Genomic DNA, 20,219 nt, shown 5'->3' with positions numbered 1-20,219 from the left:
ATACAAATATGCAGCATGTAACGAGGAATGAACAAACATTTCATCAGTGCTGTGGCAGAGAGTGAAATACAAGTATATGAAACACAACTGTGTTCAAATTTTAAAAATAAAATTCTACAATTGATACAATATGTAAAAGTTCATGTCGCACCTTTCGCCAGTGTGCTGGTTGCAGAACACTGCTTTAGGGAGAGGAAGTTTCAGCATTTGACCAACCGTTTGGTCTTGGCCTGCTCTTGTTCTCTTCTGACCTCCTTGGCTGTTGGGTGGTCTTGGCCTGCTCTTGTTATCTTCTGACCTCCTTGGCTGTTGGGTTGCTTAGCCCTGTTTAGTTCACCTGACGATGTGTGAAAGAGTAGCAGCACTTATCAAGCACCCGGAGTGAAAGGCTGAAGAAGTGAATAATGGGGTGAGAGGGTAATGTGGCTTGCATTTAGGAACCATTGTCTCAACCAAGGGTTTCGGCGGCAGTCCTTTTTTGTGTGTGTGTGTGTGTGTGCGTGCGTGCGTGCGTGCGTGCGTGCGTGCGTGTGTGTGTGTTTTTTTTTATAGTTTAAGCTGTAAACAGTGTTAGAATACAGTTACATGTTTTAATCCAGTGTAATTTTAATTTGTGAGCTACCAGAGAGATGTTGTTTCGACCAGAAGAACAATGGTATTAGGTTTGTAAGGCTTAGGAGTCTTTAATTTTCATGCATTTTGTGACTCTTTCCTTTCTTTTCCACATACCTTCATTCTTCACAGAGTTAGAGTTGGCCTTCTTCCTCTGATTAGTATTAAGAGAGGATGGTTACCAAGATGTACATCCTCTTGAATTAACAACCACCACTACCACAATGTTTCCTCCCAAATTATTCCCCACTCTGCAGAAAAATTCTGGGACAGTACTTTTATTCAAGTCCTGGGGCACCTGCACAAATCCTAGCCATAATAATAAATACAGTTCACATATTTTACTGCAGCACCACAATAACATCAGGCATGTTTCAAATCATCAGGTGTGCAGGAGTGGTGGCCTGCAGTTTTCTAAGCCCCTAAAACCAATCTGTGATAATGCACTGACTGACTGTGCTTAATTAAGGTGTGTTCTCTGTTTTTTTTTCTGCCACCACTCATATGCGCTAGATGGTATTACTATTGTAGTTGTATAAAAATTAATCTATCAATAATGATGGTTAGTATGATTATAGATGGAAATTTAGTTGAGTAATTCTTTATGGAAAATGTTATCATTATTAACATTTAAATGCATTTTTCTTAAACTGAAGAGTTCCAAGCTATTTTTTGATCTTTAAAGGTCATTTTTAGTGATTAAGCTCATTCATAATCATAATCTGCCACCTTCTTTTTAAAGGAGGCCGATGACCTTCGATGTTAGGCGCCTTTAAACAACAAGCAAGCATCTTTTTGAAGGAACTCTATTTCATGTTCCTTCATGCCCCTTTCCTTGTTTTATGAGAAACTTTCCTTTTTATTGTTCCTTCAGCATTGTACATGTACCTGTGAACTGCATTTAAGTAATAACAAAGCTAATTGTTTATCCTTGTTGCAGGATGCATTTGTGAAGATAAGTCGAACTGAAGGTATTACTGCATTATGGAGTGGTTTAAGTCCTACTTTGGTGTTGGCTGTGCCTGCTACAGTTGTTTATTTTGTTTCCTATGAACAACTAAGGCTCTTAATAAAGGATTACTATAATGGTGTATCACCTGTGTGGGCACCTCTGGTTGCTGGGTCTACTGCCAGAGCATGGGCAGTGACACTAGTAAGTCCTTTGGAACTTATAAGAACAAAAATGCAGTCAAAGAAAGTCAGCTATGAAGGCAAGTACCAGCTATATGTATATGTTTGATTATATTTTATCCTATTAAACCTTCCTTTATCATTTCTTTTCACCTTGGGATAGTCTGACTTGTTGGCTGAATGGTCAGCGTACTGGGCTTCGGTTCAGAGGGTCCCGGGTTTGATTCCCGGCCGGGTCGGGGATTTTAACCTTCATTGGTTAATTCCAATGGCTCAGGGGCTGGGTGTTTGTGCTGTCCCCAACATCCCTGCAACTCGCACACCACACATAACACTATCCTCCACCACAGTAACACGCAGTTACCTACACATGGCAGATGCTGCCCACCCTCATCGGAGGGTCTGCCTTACAAGGGCTGCACTCGGCTAGAAATAGCCACACGAAATTATAATTATGGGATAAAGACTTGGAATATGTTTCAGGTTGTTCAGAACAATCAAGGCAGCCACTCAGTATAAAATTGTGGTGGGGTTTGATTATTATGTTTACAACAAGGCAATGGTTTTTTGGCAGTTAGTGCATGTTATGTTTAGAGTTGTAACTGTTCACTGCATCAGTTGTGGAAGATTTTAATAGGTCCTGTACAAGTATATGGATGTGTCATCAGTTGAATTTGCATTTATTCCTGGTAGAAAACTGAATTTTGTCTTATAAAAAATAAAAACTGTTATTCATAACTGTTGCTATCATTGTGCTGGGCTTGCCAGTGATACTCTTTGCATTGCCTTTTCATCTACTCTAACTTGAACAAGTAGTAATCATAATCATCATATGGCTTCAGCTTCCATTTGCAGGCATTTCGAGTCATTGCCATTTGGGCTGCCCACATGTCAATTTAGATGTTCCATTTTACTTTACGAGATGGTAGAGAAACAGATATCTGTTGGGTGACAAAGTTTTTGAGTTTTAATTTTGTCGAGCAAACACTAAATGTAGTTTATAACCATTAGGTTCTTCAGTCTGCTGAAACTAACTTCCAAATAAAGAAATGTATAAGCTACCTGAAAAGAACTTAATTTTAGGTATGATTCTGCTACCATACGTTTTCTTTTTCAGGCCATTTGCTGCTTTTTACAACCTGTGACTCTGGTTTTCTGTGAAGTAACTTTCAGATTCCACTCCTTTAAATTGTTTTCTTTCTCATTAATACTCTTTTGGATCTTGACAGGTGTTAATGCAAGTGGAAGGATGTCGTTGGCAAAGATCAGGCCTAGAACATGTTGGTTTTTGAGACACGGAAAAGCTCCTTTCTCAAAGCCTTCCAATTTGAAGACGTCATTAATAAACAATAAAAATAATATTGGTGACAATTTACAACTGTCCAACTCATTGGCTGAATGGTCAGCGTTGAGGCCTTCAGTTCAGAGGGTCCCGGGTTCGATTCCGGCCGGGTCGGGGATTTTAATCGCCTCTGATTAATTCTTCTAGCTTGGGGACTGGGTGTTTGTGTTTGTCCCAACACTTCCCTCTTCATATTCACACAACACACTACACTACCAACCACCACAGAAACATGCTATATTGATTACATCCCTCCATATAGGGTTGGCGTCGGGAAGGGTATCCGGCTGTAAAACAGGGCCAAATTCGCATGTGTGATACATTTCGCATCCACGACCCCATAGATGTGGGAAAAGCGGTAGAAAAAAGAAGAAGACATAATAAAAATCTTCCGGGCTATTATGCCATGGTCCACTCCTCTCATTTCGTCCAGACGTTTCGACTACTGCTGCGGTATGACAAGTAACAACTCCCATTATTGTTCCGTATTGAAGATAATTTAATAAAAAACCACCTATTCAATACTTTCCACGTTTAATGTGATTTGAATCTACATGAATTTATGTACAGGTACATGTTTCACCCATTATTTTGGGCATCTTCAGCCTGTAGACAACCTTTAGGTCAAGGTTTGGGACCTTTTTTACCAATATATAGTATAATATACAAACATTAATAATCTCTTAAGACTAACATGTCAGGATAATAATTTTTAAAATGTGAACTGAACATAACTGTGGGTAACATAAGTTAATGGTGTTTTAACACATTAAAACTTGTCGGTCCTATTGTACCTAACTTGAAAATATGTTCAAAACTAAAATGGATCTTCTTCTCTATCATAAGTCTTGAGAAAGGAGGATATTGATACTGGGGCTTATTTGACCCACATATTTCATTTTCATGTTCTTGACGTAACTAATATTGAAATGAGCTGTCAAACACTAGTGGAGATTTAAAACTGATTGTTAAAAATAGACTGGTCAAGAACGTTGTTGTGAATTAAACTGTAAGCGTCTTGACTTCGGGTCTCATGTAACGTCAAGGATTTGTAAAGAGTACTATATTAAGCTGTTTCTTGGTTTTAGGCTGCTGCTTAATTGAGAAAGAACATCCTAGACACTTGATACAGTCTTGTATGAATATCATTCCCGTTGATGTGTTGCTTGGTCTTTGGGAGGGATCTTAAGATTATTTGTTCAATTCACACTAGATGGACCTGTCCCATCCTCCATCGTCATTCCTAGTATATCCAGGTTTTTGGTGCGCAGAAGTGATTAGACGATCGCACCACGTTACACAATTTCATTATCCCATGGGTCTCATCTCTGGTGTTGATATCCCCAATGTTCAGAAAAATTCATGAAATATGAATCTCATGATTTTATAATTTTAATTTGCCTCTAAGTGGTCTAAAATGCTGAAGTGTGGGTTGAATAAATACATTTCTCCCACCATCACAACATACACGTGTAGCTTCGAATCTTCCCACGGTCTAGCACAACCTTTCTATCTTTGGCCAGAAAACATTTGATTACATGACAATGCTTTTCAATTAACTGAGCATTCCACTGTACCAATCAAAGTTTTAGTTTACATCTGGATAATTATATTTTAGAAATTAGCCACAAGTATGCTCGAATCCATCCGAACTTCTCCCATAAGATCTCATAAATCTGGACTCCTTTCCTGCCCAAATAGATAGCAATTCAGCTTCAGCATTCTTGTCTAATGGGTACGAAACCTGAAGAAGACACAGGGTGCTTCTCAGGTGATGATACCAAAATGGATGCTCCTTTCACAACAATGTATCTCGCGGCTAGGTTCACTAGTAAATTTAGGTGTCCCTTTTGATGAATGATGGGTTCAGTATAGACATGATAGCAGGCAATATGACTCTAATGTACTGTTAAGAAGATCTGCACGAACCAGAGGGAACATCCAGTACATTCAAGCTAGACACAACTGTCCTACAACTCTGGATTTCAACAACACTACGTGTTTCCATCAGAAGTTGAGAATGATGTTCCCTCCCACTCATCAATTGTTTTTTGAAATAACACTCACCATACAATGAAGTGAGTTATTACCGAGCTCGATAGCTGCAGTCGCTTAAGTACGGCCAGTATCCAGTATTCGAGAGATAGTAGGTTCGAACCCCACTGTCGGCAGCCCTGAAAATAGTTTTCCGTGGTTTCCCATTTTCACACCAGGCAAATGCTGGGGCTGTACCTTAATTAAGACCACGACCGCTTCCTTCCCACTCCTAGCCCTTCCCTGTCCCATCGTCGCCATAAGACCTATCTGAGTTGGTGCGACGTAAAGCAACTAGCAAAAAAAGAAAAGTGAATTATTTTTCAATACTTACATATGTATTTGCACCACAATATATATTTTTAACCTTTTTTGATCTTTTGAACATACGGATAATATGAATTATATGTTGTCAACATCAAACCATAAGTGACCTGCACTGCAAGAGTTCAGGAGTGTCCAAAACCATTTTAAATCATTTTACCAAAACAAACTGACAGTGCACATGTTGAGAAAATGTTTATGATTAGGCTAATTAGTCTTTAAGATATTCATGTTTATATGGCTGAGAATGGCATTGTGTTGGGCTGAAACTAGTATCATTATGTAATATTGTGTACTAGATATAAATTGTATTGATTAAGAGGAACATCTGTCTATCTTACTTTATTTATCTAAGACTTGATCGCTTTCCAGGTTTTACACACATAAAGCAACACAGACTTCACATTGCTATTAAAGATCTGCAGTTTTGTTCTCTTACGGAGATCTTTAGACCTCCGTATGGGATGGAGTAATGCAAACGCATCATTAGCTTTGTTCAAACAACTGGTAACATCTTCACATGCCACTCTGTTCACCGTTACAATGCTTCCTAGGTAACAGAAGCTATTCACTCTCTTTATAACCTGCCCATCCAGTTGCAGCGATGTATTATTTTTGTTTCTCAATCACATTTCCTTTGCCTTCTTAATGTCATTCTGGATTCCAACTTCCTATGCTTCAGTTTCCAGGTCTTTAAGATTAATTTCCGTATCTCTACAACTATGAGCTAGTAAGCATAGGTCATTGGCAAAGTCCAAATCTTCCAGTCGTTGAAAAGATTCCACTGGATTCCCAATGGTTGATTCATTGCAGTTCTCATGATGTCAAGAGTCATAAGGAACAGTATGGGTGAAAGTAGACAGCCTTGTTTCACAGCAGTCTAATCATCAATTGGTTCTGTCAAACATCCCTTATGTTTCACCTGGCTTGTATACTTACCATACATGCACTTAATCAGACTGATAATCTTCTTGGGACCGGGCGAGTTGGCCGTGCGGTCAGGGGCACGTGGTTGTGAGCTTGCATCCGGGAGATAGTGGGTTTGAATCCCACTGTTGGCAGCCCTGAAAATATTTTTCCATGGTTTCCCATTTTCACACCAGGCAAATGCTGGGGCTGTACCTTAATTAAGGCCACAGCCACTTTCTTCCAACTCCTAGGCCTTTCCTTTCCCATCATCTCCATAAGACCTATCTGTGTCAGTGTGACGTAAAGCAACTAGCAAAATAAAAAAATAAAACCACCTTCTTGGGAATGCCAAACATCTTCATAACTCTCCAGATCTTAGCCCCAAAAAATGCTATCAAAGGCCTTCTCAAAGTCAATAAAGATCATATACAAAGATGACTGTTTTTCTAATGCGTGACAAGGATTGTTACCAACAGATGAATTAGGGAGGAGGGGCAGGGATACCTTGAGTGTATCCCGGATAAGTACGTTAAACATTTGAGGCCAGACAAATTGAGAGGCAAGACGGGTGTAGGTCTTGGCCATACCAAAATGTCCTCCGTCAGGGGAACCATGAAAGTAGTGAAAAATCATAGAGCGTAAAGCAGAGGGAAGGTCAAGACGAGGAGTAGGTTTAAAGATAAGAAGTTGATTCTGCAGGCAAAAAGGACCAGAATAATCAGGGGAAGAAAGGTCATGAACAAGTTGTTGGCAATATGGGTCAAGTTTTTAGTATTGCAAACATGACTGAAAAGAGAGGGGAAAATTAGTAAGTGAGGAAATAGAAGTAATGGAATTCACAGGAAGGTGATTTATTTCAGAATCATGAGATTGATGATCTTCAAAAAGACAAGATAAGGCGTCAGCAACGGAATTGTGATAACCAGATATAAACTTAAGAGAAAATTTGAATAGGGATAAGCGAACCAACAACCGGTGCAACCTATCTTGGGGGCGTTATAAAACAACCAGGAAAGAGCTTGATTATCAGTACTTACTATGAATTTACGGAGGTCAAGATAGTCTGCAAAGTGCTCAATAGAAAGAATGAGAGCAAGGGCTTCTTTTTTCATAGGTAGAATATGTACATTCAATTGATGATAAGATGCGGCTAAAATAGGCATTAGGTAAAGTTTGTCCATTATAAGTTTGTTGCAATACGGCACTGACGTCAGAGGCATTAGTAGAAAGTTCAAAGGTCACATTAAAGTCGGGAATTTGTAAAAGAGGAGTCTGAGTTTAAATTTCAACATGGCAAATGCAGCTTGTTGGGAGGAAGACCAGTGAAATTTGATGCCTTTCCTTTTGAGAAGATTTAAAGGTTCACAAATTAAGGAAAAATCTGGAATATACTTCACATAGAAACCAACCATACCAAGAAAGGAATGTAGTTGTTTTAAATTTTTCGGAGGAGGTATTTTGTGAATAGCGGAAGCTCTATCAGGATCAACAGCGATACGCTGAGAACTCAAAATATGTCCAAGAAATTTAATAGATGTTTGGGCAGTAAGTATCTTCGAAGTGTTAACAGTTAAACCAACAGCGCAAAGGCGGGTAAGAACTTCACGAACGTGTGATAAATGAGATTGAAGATCAGGAGAATAAATCAGGATATCGTCAATAAAGGGAAACAAATACTTATACTTAATATCAGAAAACAAAGAATCAATAAAACATTGCATAATTTGAGAACAAAAATTTAAACCAAAGGGAACTTTTTGAACTGGTATAAACCATTAAGAGTAATGAAAGCAGTGTAACGAGAACTGATTTCATCCAAAGGAATTTGGTTATAAGCAGAGTTAAGAGAAAAAAAATGGTGAAATATTGAGAATCGGAATAGTGCTGGAAAGCAGATTGTAATTTAGGCATGGGGTAAGCATCATATAATATCCTAGAGTTCAATTTACGATAGTCAGCAATAAATCTAGCTGAGTCGTCGGGTTTATCCACAATAAATGCGTTTGAGGCATAATTAGAAGATGAAGGGATGATAGTGTTATCTTTGAGCATTTTGTCAACTAGTTGGTTTAAAACCTTCATCCTAGGAGGGCTCAGAAAATAAGGAGAGGAGTGGACCAGAGTGGTATCGGTAAGGTCAATATGAGCGGTAAAGTTTTTTACGGTACGCAAAGTTGGGTTAATGAGATCGGAAAATTCAGTTAGCATAGATTGGATGTGATCAGAGTGAACAGAAGTAACGTGAGAAGAGGTAGAATGTAAAAAATGGAGATAATCGAAAACATCGACCATGGGAACTGACTTGGAAGGAAAATGAAAGGGAACCTTAGAGTTCGCAGAATCAAATATAAGGCCAGTGTGGGGAAAAAAAATTGAAACCTAAAATAATGGGGGATTATAATTCTTTTACAACAGAAAAGGTAAAGGGCCAAGAAAAATATTGCATTTTGATATTTAAAGAAATGGTACCAAGAATATTCAAAGGCTGATTAGACGCAGAAAGACATTGAGTAGAAGGAAAATAATGCAGTTGGGGAGAAATTGACTTTAAAGATTCAAAAAACTCCAAACTAATAAGAGATACTGCTGCTCCAGAATCTAAGAGAGCAACAGAGGGAAAATTGTTTACAGTTAGAAGAATGTGAGAAGTGCGAGGTAAAAATAAAGCACAATCAATCAAAAAATCAGAAGAGGGTATTTGAGAACAAGCTTGGAATAGATGAGAAACAGAAGGCAGGTTTTCCTCCATTAAACGTCTACTGCCTAGCAACGTGGGTGAAAAGCATTTCCTGAAGACTGAATGTTACAATATTTAGCAGTATGTCCTTGTTCTTTACAACGAAAACAAATGACCGGGGGATGAACAGTAGAAACAAAAGAGGAAGGCAATGATCGAAGTAATGAAGTAGGGTTGATAACTGGTGGTGGAATAGAAGAAAATAACGATCACCTAGGGAATTAATAGCATGGGATTGAGCTAAATTATATAATTGAAGAATGGAAATGGGAGGGTTAAGTGTATTAAAAAGTTGAGGGAACGAAGGGGTGGCATAAAATTGTACAATGGAAATTAATTCCGAAGTATTATGGGCAATATTGAGAACATCACTATAGGTAATAATAGAATCTAAGTAATCATGTACTGGTTCAATAGGCAATTGATGACGCCGGATAAACTCGATACTCGCCTTACATCGCACTTCAAAAGGTAAGAAATAATTTGAATCGCATGCCGTAATTCATACCAATTAGAAAAATTGGACTTATTATCTAACCAAAATGTCGAAAAAATCCAGAAGTCTTAGCGGATAAGAGGCCGATTAATTGCGGAAAAGAGGCAAACTTGATATTTAAGAATATTTGAACAGAAAAAAGCCAGATGGTTAAGCTATGGGGGTTAGTTGCTTGTAATTAAGGGACCTGGAGTAATGATTGTTTATTAATCTGAATATTAAGTGAACTGTCCACTAGAGTAACTTGATGTATGGGAGAAGGAGCTGGAGACATTGGATACTGTCAAAAAGACGAAGAAGGTTTTATATCTTCGGTTAATAAGTCAATGTAGGAATAGTAGATGGAGGGTGTATGGAGGAAGACACAGAACTAGAAAAGGAAATCAAGTCACCAACCAAAGGTTTAGGCAAAGACAAATTATGATACGGTGGGAGTGGTAATGAAGTAGAATCTTCACCTAACGGAAAATATCAGAAAAACATGCCATGTTGAGAGAGAGGAAAAAAGAAAACAATATGTATTCAAGAAAAAATATAGATTGATAATGATGGAGAAAGAATCAGCTAAGAGTAAGAAAAGGATACTCTGCTACCATTTGTTAATAAAAGATGAATTGGGGGGGTTGAGAATACCTTGAGTGTATCCCGGATAAGTACGTTAAACCGTACAAACTCAGTTAAACAATACCGATGATGGTGAGCGAATGCTATTATTAAGCATAAATCTGCCTGTACGTTGAACCAGAAAATAAGCCACTAGGCCAAAAGACGCGTGCAATAAAGGCCACAAGGCAAGTAATTACGTGCCAAACATAAAAAAATTGTCAAGCTCCAGCGCCAGACCAATTAGGGAAAAGAGAGCAAAGCATAATTACAAATCAAAACCTCAACATACCAGCAGAGTTACCGCAGAGTTTGCTGGGCCATTTTCCAAAGGTATGACGTGTTAAGCACATAGTAAGCGGGAGAAAAAAGGGGAAGTTAGGACAGCGAGTGAGGAAAAAACAACCAAGCTCAAAATAACAAAAAATTGTATTGAAAACAGCAAAAGAAGAAAGTATTTTACAATCAGGGATTTTCACCAATATCGACGCTGTATTATTGTTACTTTATTTTCTTTAAACCTTAAAAATAGAATTTAAAATGCTTTATGGAGTTTGTTAAGGAATACTTTCATAAAGATCATGACTAGAGTTTTACAATATTAGCTTTGGTAATACAATGAAGACTATTAAGAAAATTGATCATTAGACCATGACTAGACCTAGGTAGAATTATATAGGCACAAATAACAGGACCCCAAAAAGGAAAATGTTTATGAGATCGTAACTAGACTTCTTTGGTGATAGAACCTTTTTTTAAAATTTTTATCGACATTAGAAAGGGGTCAAATTCATGATTTTACATGTAAAAGAATATGTACAACAGTTGAGCACCGATATTCAAGGTTAATGAAAGACTAAGGCCACTTTTACAAATTTAGAATCACCGAAAATTACAAAAAGAGAAAAGATTAGAGGGACAGTAAGGAAAGGACAGGAAATGAGAAACAAGTTAATAGTGACAAAAATAGGAGAAAAAAATAGGACTGGCACGGATGAGATATGGTAAAAATCAGGCTGCTATGAATTCAAAGTTATTCTGTCTCACGCACACAGATTGTATAAAAAGGTTCAGTATCAGTCAGTCGTTCACTTGATTTAACCTTGAAATGTTCGCCCAAGCTATGAGTCCTTAGTGACACAAACGTACAAGATTTTGTAACTTAAGTCTTGATAAAAGAAGTTCATCAAATAAGCAGTGAGAACTGCCCTGCAAAGGGTTAAGTTTGAAATATGAACAAGGCCTGAGGGGCAAGTTGTAGGACATTAAATCCAAAGTGTCTAGAATAACATAATAAAATTCTGCTCACCCAGCATAGCGAAGATAATAAAGATGTCATGTTGAAGAAGGAAAAATTTCAAAAAGCGCTACGGGCTAGCCATGCAAAAGAGTTTCTGCTCCCACCGCTCAAGTTAACACAGAATGCCTGACTGTCAAATCCAAGGCAGCGGCAACTTATATACGCAAGAGAAGTGGAGCCAAGAACGTATGAGAACATAACATCGTGATGTAGTAGAATGGAGGCCAGGAAGGAGAAGCAGCAAACAGTCGCAGGTGAGCCATGTGAGCAGACAGTGCAAGATGAGTGCAATAAATACAGCAGCAAGCTGGCGAAGTAGGCAGAAGGTAAGATCAAACTCAAGGTAGAGAATATGATTAGGGAGCTCGTAACAAGATTTGAACCTGAGATATTGCCGTCTAAATTCCAATGGTCTTCTGGCTGAGCTGTGCGGGATTTTCTTTGTACTGATGCAATTCAACACATTTGCAGAACCACTACAACTTAACATTCAGTTAGATAATATTCTGATTATTTAATAATGCTATACAAATAGGTTTATATTGTGACATTATTATTTTGTAGTTTTAGTAGCAGCTACATTAATATTTCTTAACTTATAACCAAAGTAATGATTAAGAAATTAATTAATCTTATTGGCTTTACGTCCTGCTAACTACTTTTGTGGATTAAGAAATGATTTTGTAGATACAGTTACTCTCAATGCAAGTCTTCAGAAAACAAAACTCTGAGGTTGAGATTATGAACTATATTTTCTGTTAAATATTTGGACTTGATGTCTGCAAATAATATAGTAATTAGTGAGACTCAGTGTGTTTATATAATTAATTTTAATTCCAAAATTTATATTTATATCCATGGTTCATGTATGTGGGTTACTGTAGTCACGTCCTAGTTCGTGAACCATGGGCAACGGCTGAGTGGCCTAGTAAGTGGTCCCGAGAGTCTGGATACCAGTTGCTATGGAATGGGAGTGGGCATCTCGGACATATTCTGAGTCCTGGCCCTCCTTGTGCTCAGACGGCTAGGACTATACAATTCACCGGTGGTCCATAACCCATTAGAGGAGAGATCCTCACTTGGACTATGTGCAAGTAGGGTAGCATCCAGCTTCATGAATTTACCGAGCTCAGAACATTTTAAGCAAGACTCGGACCTATGGGAGTAATGAAGTCCCACTCCCATTTGACAGGCGAGGGACTCCTTGGAAACAACTTGGCGAACGAAATGGAATTCGATGGGGAGCTATCAATATTAATGGGGCTTATGGAAGAAAGAAAGTAGAACTGGCCGAGTCAGCAAAGGGGATGCATCTGGATGTGCTAGGATTAAGTGATGTTCGGGGTAAGGGGAGATGACGAGGAAGAGATAGGAGATTATAAAGTTTACTTGACGGGTGTTAAAAAGGGAAGGGCAGAGTCTGGGGTAGGGCTCTTTATTAGGAATACCATTGCACCGAACATAGCTTCTGTTAGACACGTAAATGAGCGAATGATGTGGGTAGATTTGTCAGTTGGAGGAATTAGGACAAGAATTGTGTCTGTGTATTCACCATGTGAGGGTGCAGATGAGGATGAAGTTGACAAGTTTTATGAAGCATTGAGTGACATCGTGGTCAGGGTCAACAGCAAGGATAGAATAGTGCTAATGGGCGATTTCAATGCGAGAGTTGGAAATAGAACTGAAGGATACGAAAGGGTGATTGGTAAATGTGGGGAAGATATGGAAGCTAATGGGAATGGGAAGCGTTTGCTGGAATTCTGTGCTAGTATGGGTTTAGCTGCTAAAAATACATTCTTCAAGCATAAGGCTATTCACCGCTACACATGGGAGGCTAGGGGTACCAGATCCATAATAGACTATATCTTAACAGACTTTGAATTCAGGAAATCTGTTAGGAATGTACAAGTTTTTCGCAGATTTTTCGATGATACAGACCACTATCTGATCTGTAGTGAACTAAGTATCTCTAGGCCTAGGGTAGAGAAAGTGAAATCTGTCTGCAAACGAATAAGGGTAGAAAATCTCCAGGACGAGGAAATTAGACAGAAGTACATGGATATGATTAGTGAGAAGTTTCAAACAGTAGTGAATGGGTGGCATACAGGGATGCTGTAGGAGAAACAGCAGGGGAATGCCTGGAAACAACTGTGTTTAAAGATGGGAAAAGGCGAACATCTTGGTGGAATGATGAAGTGAGAGCAGCCTGTAAACATAAAAAGAAGGCTTATCAGAAATGGCTCCAAACAAGGGCCAAGGCAGACAGGGATTTGTACGTAGATGAAAGAAACAGAACGAAACGAATAGTTGTTGAATCCAAAAAGAAGTCATGGGAAGATTTTGGTAATAACCTGGAAAGGCTAGGTCAAGCAGCAGGGAAACCTTTCTGGACTTTAATAAAGAATCTTAGGAAGGGAGGGAAAAAGGAAATGAACAGTGTTTTGAGTAATTCAGGTGAACTCATCATAGATCCCAGGAAATCACTGGAGAGGTGGAGGGAATATTTTGAACATCTTATCAATGTAAAAGGAAATCATCCTGGTGGTGTTGCAAACAGCCAAGCTCATGGGGAGGAGGAAAATGATGTTGGTGATATTATGCTTGAGGAAGTGGAAAGAATGTGGTAAATAAACTCCATTGTCATAAGGCTGCAGGAATAGATGAAATTAGACCTGAAATGGTAAAGTATAGTGGGAAGGCAGGGATGAAATGGCTTCATAGAGTAGTAAAATTAGCGTGGAGTGTTGGTAAGGTACCTTCAGATTGGACAAAAGCAGTAAATACACCTATCTATAAGCAAGGGAACAGGAAGAATTACAACAACTATCGAGTTATCTCATTGATTAGTATACCAGGCAAAGTATTCACTGGCATCTTGGAAGGGAGGGTGCGATCAGTCGTAGAGAGGAAGTTGGATGGAAACCAGTGTAGTTTCAGACCACAGAGAGGCTGTCAGGATCAGATTTTCAGTATGCGCCAGGTAATTGAAAAATGCTACGAGAGGAATAGGCAGTTGTGTTTGTTTCGTAGATCTAGAGAAAGCATATGACAAGGTACCGAGGGAAAAGATGTTCACTATACTGGGGGACTATGGAATTAAAGGTAGATTATTAAAATCAATCAAAGGCATTTATGTTGACAATTGGGCTTCAGTGAGAATTGATGGTAGAATGAGTTCTTGGTTCAGGGTACTTATAGGGGTTAGACAAGGCTGTAATCTTTCACCTTTGCTGTTTGTAGTTTACATGGATCATCTGCTGAAAGCTATAAAATGGCAGGGAGGGATTCAGTTAGGTGGAAATGTAGTAAGCAGTTTGGCCTATGCTGACGACTTGGTCTTAATGGGAGACTGTGCCGAAAGCCTGCAGTCTATCATCTTGGAACTTGAAATTAGGTGCAATGATGATGATGATGATGATTATTATTATTATTATTATTATTATTATTATTATTATTATTATTATTATTATTATTATTATTATTATTATTATTATTATTATTTTCCTTAAATTGTACATGTACAATTTAGGGGTGGTAGATGGAGAAAGGGCAAGCCCCACATACACAGAAGTGCCTCCATCTCCACATGTGTACATAAACTCCACTGAATATTTACATAGAAACTTGTGTAGACAATTTTAAATTTACATATTTACACTACAAACACTGTACCCTTAGAATAAAAATTATCTTGATTTATCCTGAAAATATTAGAGTAAGAACACCCAGCCATTTATACTCTCACTCAGACCCCTGTATACACACTCATTCACAACCACTCCCACACACGTACGCATACACATTCGCCCACATACACCTGTACTTGCACACATCCTTCTTGCAATTCTAATTTATACAAGTTATATACATCGCATATGGGTTTCTATTTACACATACATTTTCTTTACTTCGCGGAGGAATTGAGGAAGAGGAAGTAGCTTTACCTCAGATGGTATGAGGTTCCAGGTACGAGCAGCCCTTGAGTAAAACCCATTTAAATATGAGGTTGTTCTAGCGAAGGGAGGGACAAGAGTAACTCCTTGGCCTCTTTTAACAGAGCGGTAATTGAGCTGCAGGCGGTGGAAAGGGGAGAGGTGTGTGTTATCTGTTAGGGATTTCCTAAGGAAGGCTACATCTGTTTGTGTAAATAACGAGTTCACTGGTGGCAATGACCTGGCTGTGTTTAAGGGGATGTGTTTGTTAATTAAACGTTCTGCTCGTCGCTGGATACCCTCTAGTTTCCTCATATTTTCCGTTGTAGTTGGATGCCAGGAAGGAAGGCCATATAATAGTATGGGCCGCACAAGGGAAATATAAGCCGTTCCTAGGGCTTTACTTCTTCCTCCCGAGAGACATCTACGGACGAAACCTAGCGCCCTGTACGCCTTACACCTCACTTCCTCCACGTGTTTATTCCATTTCAGATTGTCCGTAATGTGAATACCGAGCAGTCTGATGGAGTTAGAAGTCGGCAGTTGGATTCCACATAGAGTAGGTTGGTTCTGGAGTGGTTGTTTAGCTCTGCTTAGTCTTATATATTTACACTTCTTAGTATTTATACACATTTTATTTACCTCACACCACAGCCCTATACTATCCAGATCCGATTGGAATTTTATAATATCATCACTGTTTTTCATGGCTCTGTAAATGACTGTGTCATCGGCATACTGCGCCATGGTCGAATTTACACAATCCGGTAAGTCGAGAGCATAAATCGTGTACAGGAGGGGCCCTATCACACTGCCCTGAATTACTCCAGAAGTAATTGTGGTTTGGTCTGATTTGGCTCCTCCGTACACAACACATTGCGTTCGACCCACCAAAAATGACCTCAACCATGACAGCAGTTTACCCTGAATGCCGTAGTTGCTAAGTTTTAACAGAAGTCTTTGATGTGACACCTGGTCAAAAGCTTTGCTCCAGTCCAGAGTCACACAGTCTATTTGTGAGACATCAGTCTGCTCCAAAGAGAACTGCCAGTCATCAATGACTTTTGTTAGAAGTGTTGAGCAGGATTTTCCCGGAATGAAGCTGTGCTGGTTTGAGTTCAGCAGGTTTCTCTCCTTGAGAAAGTTCAGCAGGTTTCTCTCCTTGAGAAAATCCAACATATATTTAGCAACTAGACGTTCCATACCCCTGATGTTATAGAAACTGGGCGGTAATCATCTACGTTTTGATCAAGATTATGGATATATGTATGTACCAGCAGAGCTCCCATTGGTACACATCTGACTTACTATCTGAAGGAAAAAAAATGCTATAGAGGCGAGAAATTCCTATCTCTGCTAGGAGTGAGGAAAGAGAGGATATGACATGTAAAAATAATCAAAAATAATCATTATTAACGTCGAGTCCATTGTTTATGTGTCGCCAAGATGAATTGTGATGCTCTAGATACTGTAAGAATAAATTGTATACCAGACAATGTTTTAGAGGAATAATTATAGCATTAAACTATATATACATGTTTTAGTTATCACATGATTTGTTTAATTTTTATGTGGCTGAAACTAGTCCCAAGACTTATATAATATCATTTACTTGATATAGTATATTGGAAAGGTGAACTGTCTTGTGAATTTATTCTTATAATTTCACTACAATACAGAACAAAAAATTAAATTTATAGCTCTAGATACTGTTCAAGCCCATGTTCAGCCTCCATTGGGATGGGGTGAACAGTCTAAAATGACCGAGACTAGTGTTAAATCCACAGTTTTTGTGGTCGCAAAGCTTATTGGTGACTATTTTAATGATGGTTGGAATTGCTTACACCATATCTATAGCACAATGGGTACATACATACATACATACATACATACATACATACATACATACATACATTTTTTTTTTGTGGAAGTATCAAATATTTCCCAGTCAATTTGGTCTTCCACAAAGACAAAGTTTTACTCAAAAATGAAATAATCTAAAGCTTGAAATCGAACACACATAAATAACTCTAAAATGACATAATAGATCGTAAAATATCAATCAACATCTCAGTAAGGAATTCTATAAAAATTCACTTTACACATAATTAACTGGCAATACAAATCTTAAAGGTAAACATTCAAAAACTATCCAGGCAACAGTGGGTACTACAGCTAGAAAGAAATAAAGATTAAGTCATGCCATAACGAATTCATGTACCTGGTGTTATGTTCTAAAACAGTCGTAAAAGAGACAGGAACATTTATACTTTCTCTGTCTCTTAAAAAAAAACTAGTAGTAGGTTGTGTTCAAACGTACAACCACACTAATACCAGTCCAACTCGGTTTCATTATAACTACAGATATCAGACCATGTCAGACCATGGTCCGACAACATGTAACATTGCCTGTCTCTGAATAGTAGCGAAGGGACCCAGAGGGAACTTAGGTTCAAGGGAGTGGCCACACGGATATATTGACGGCTCCAAGTATTAACATCGTAACTTTTCCTCTGTACAAACAACTTAACTACAGTTACAATCTTATTTGTGCTATCATTCTCCTGGGAGATGACATTAAGATATATTATTACTGCTAAGTTTGGGGCGCAGGTGATACGATTTTTATTCAGGTGAAAAATACTGAAGTAATGGCTTCGGTGACGCTCGTATCTCAGTTTGGCTCTCCTTGAACTTGCGATGTTAATACTTGCAGCCATCGATATTTTGACAATACACGAGTGAACACTTGCAGAAAAATACTGTTTGTAAGAATTTAGTCAAATCTTGAACTGCTTTCACTGATGTTCAAATTTATTAATACATAGCGATTCTGGTTGTTGGACATCAGAAAAAATCTCTGGACAAGTGCAGTCCTCAACATGAATATCAAGTGACCGTACTCCTGTAATGCCCTTCTTACAGTAATTATGGTACTTCTTTATCTTCCACCCATTATGCACTGTAGATTTTTTTAATGTTATGTCATTCATTTTCTTCCAGTTAATAACAATTTTAAAATATAGTAACTTTTTGTTATCATCATCATTTCCCCTTATCCAGCTCCTGCTGGGTCGGCGTATTTATGGCACTTCTTCATCTTCCTCTTTCCTTCCACCATTCCTCTTCCACGATCTTGTCCCAGTCTAAATTTGGTCCTCCTGTGGAGCTCTTCACTGATTCAATCCACCTTGTTCTGGATCTTCCTCTTGCTCTCTTGCCCTTGCAGTTTGCCTCAAGCATCTGTTTTGGAATTTTACTCTCCTCCATCCTCTTTAAATGTCCAAACCACTTTAGTTTATTCTTTTCAACTCTCTCATTAACTTTCCTATCCCCGCTTCCTTTCTAACATCTTCCTGCTGTTTTTCTTTTGAAACCATGTATTCCCCACTATAAGTCCATTCCTTTCACGGAAGAACACTAGTTCCTCTCCTTTACGATTCTTTTTCCCATATCCATACGATCCAATGATTCCTTCCTTTCCTTGTCTCTCGTTTCCGACCTGAACATTCAGATCTTCCATAATAACCACTCTCATACCTGAAATTTCATTGTACTTTCTTCAAGAATCCTTCGATATCTTCTTCCCTTTTTCCGTCTGTGGTGCAAACACTTGTATGAAGTCCATCATTTCATTCTTCATCGGTAGTCTAATCTTATTATTGTCACTCACACATTCTACCACTTCAACATACTCTTCCAATTGCTTCGATATGAATAGTCCCCACTCCGTTTATTGGCTCTTGGCCACCACTCCAGTATAATATGTATCCTTGTGTATCCTTTCATCAATTTCTTTCTTCCGTTACCTTTCCATTTCACTTCACTCAGCCCCATCATTTCCACCTTCTCCTTCTCCATAAAATCTCCTACTTCCTAGGTCGTAAGATTTACTATTCCTATCTTAATGTTGGTTACTAGTCGCCCATTTCTCATAGTTCCCCAGTACACTGAGAACTGCACGTCGCTTTAAGCAGGGTCTTGATTTATGCTGCTAAAGCCTACCCCAAAATACACAAAGAAAATATACCAATGAGACCTATCATAAATTACAGAGCAAGGCCAACATATAAACTCTAACAATTCATTCAAAAATTCTTTAAGAAGCATTACTCATTCCTAGCAAACAAAACTATATGGAATTCAGTAGATTTTTGCAACAAAACCAAAGAACTAAAGATAGAGCAGTACCATACCATCACATCATTCGATATAATACACATGTATCCCAATATACCCACCAAGTAAACTATAGAAATAATTGAATCCAATCTAAGGAACCACAGTAATCTGAGCACTTTAGAAATTGAAGAATTTGTGAAGTTACTTGAATTCGCCACTAATAATAACTATTTTAATTTCCACGATACAATCTACCAACAACAGGGCCTACCAATGGGATCTCGTACTTCTGGCATACTGGCTGAAATTTACATAGACTATTTAGAATACACATCAATCAGCAAAACAGATAATATATTCTTTTGTTGCAGATTTGTAGACGATATCTTCATCATCATCGATAATAGATCCATTGATGAAAACATGGGACAAACTTAATACAATGGACCCCTACATAAAATTTACTAAAGAAACTTAAAACAACCGCACCTTAAACTATTTGGACATAACAATAACCAGACATGAAAACCACTTATCCTATAAAATATACCGAAAGCCCACACATACTTCGAACACGATTAAAATAGATTCCATCCAACCCAATACACATAAAAAAGCAGCTTATTACAGTATGATTTATAGAGCCTTTAATATACCGTAAGATTTAAAAAAGGAAA

The 20,219-nt window shown here is 38.3% G+C and overlaps 1 protein-coding gene across 5 annotated transcripts in view; it reads left to right on the top strand.

Moving 5' to 3' along the window:
* Positions 1-20,219, top strand: part of LOC136866296 (mitochondrial glutathione transporter SLC25A40) — a 246,149-nt gene that overhangs the window by 45,662 nt on the left and 180,268 nt on the right. For all 5 annotated transcript variants that reach the window (XM_067143127.2, XM_067143129.2, XM_067143128.2 and 2 more), the window contains exon 3: positions 1,553-1,823. In XM_067143127.2, coding sequence (XP_066999228.1) covers positions 1,553-1,823 — 271 coding nt within the window. The remainder of the gene's footprint in view (positions 1-1,552; positions 1,824-20,219) is intronic.

Source organism: Anabrus simplex, chromosome 3 (genome assembly GCF_040414725.1).
Source record: "Anabrus simplex isolate iqAnaSimp1 chromosome 3, ASM4041472v1, whole genome shotgun sequence".
NCBI lineage: Eukaryota > Metazoa > Arthropoda > Insecta > Orthoptera > Tettigoniidae > Anabrus > Anabrus simplex.
Note: the sequence above shows the minus strand (reverse complement) of the source record. Positions and strands in the feature narration are given on the sequence as shown.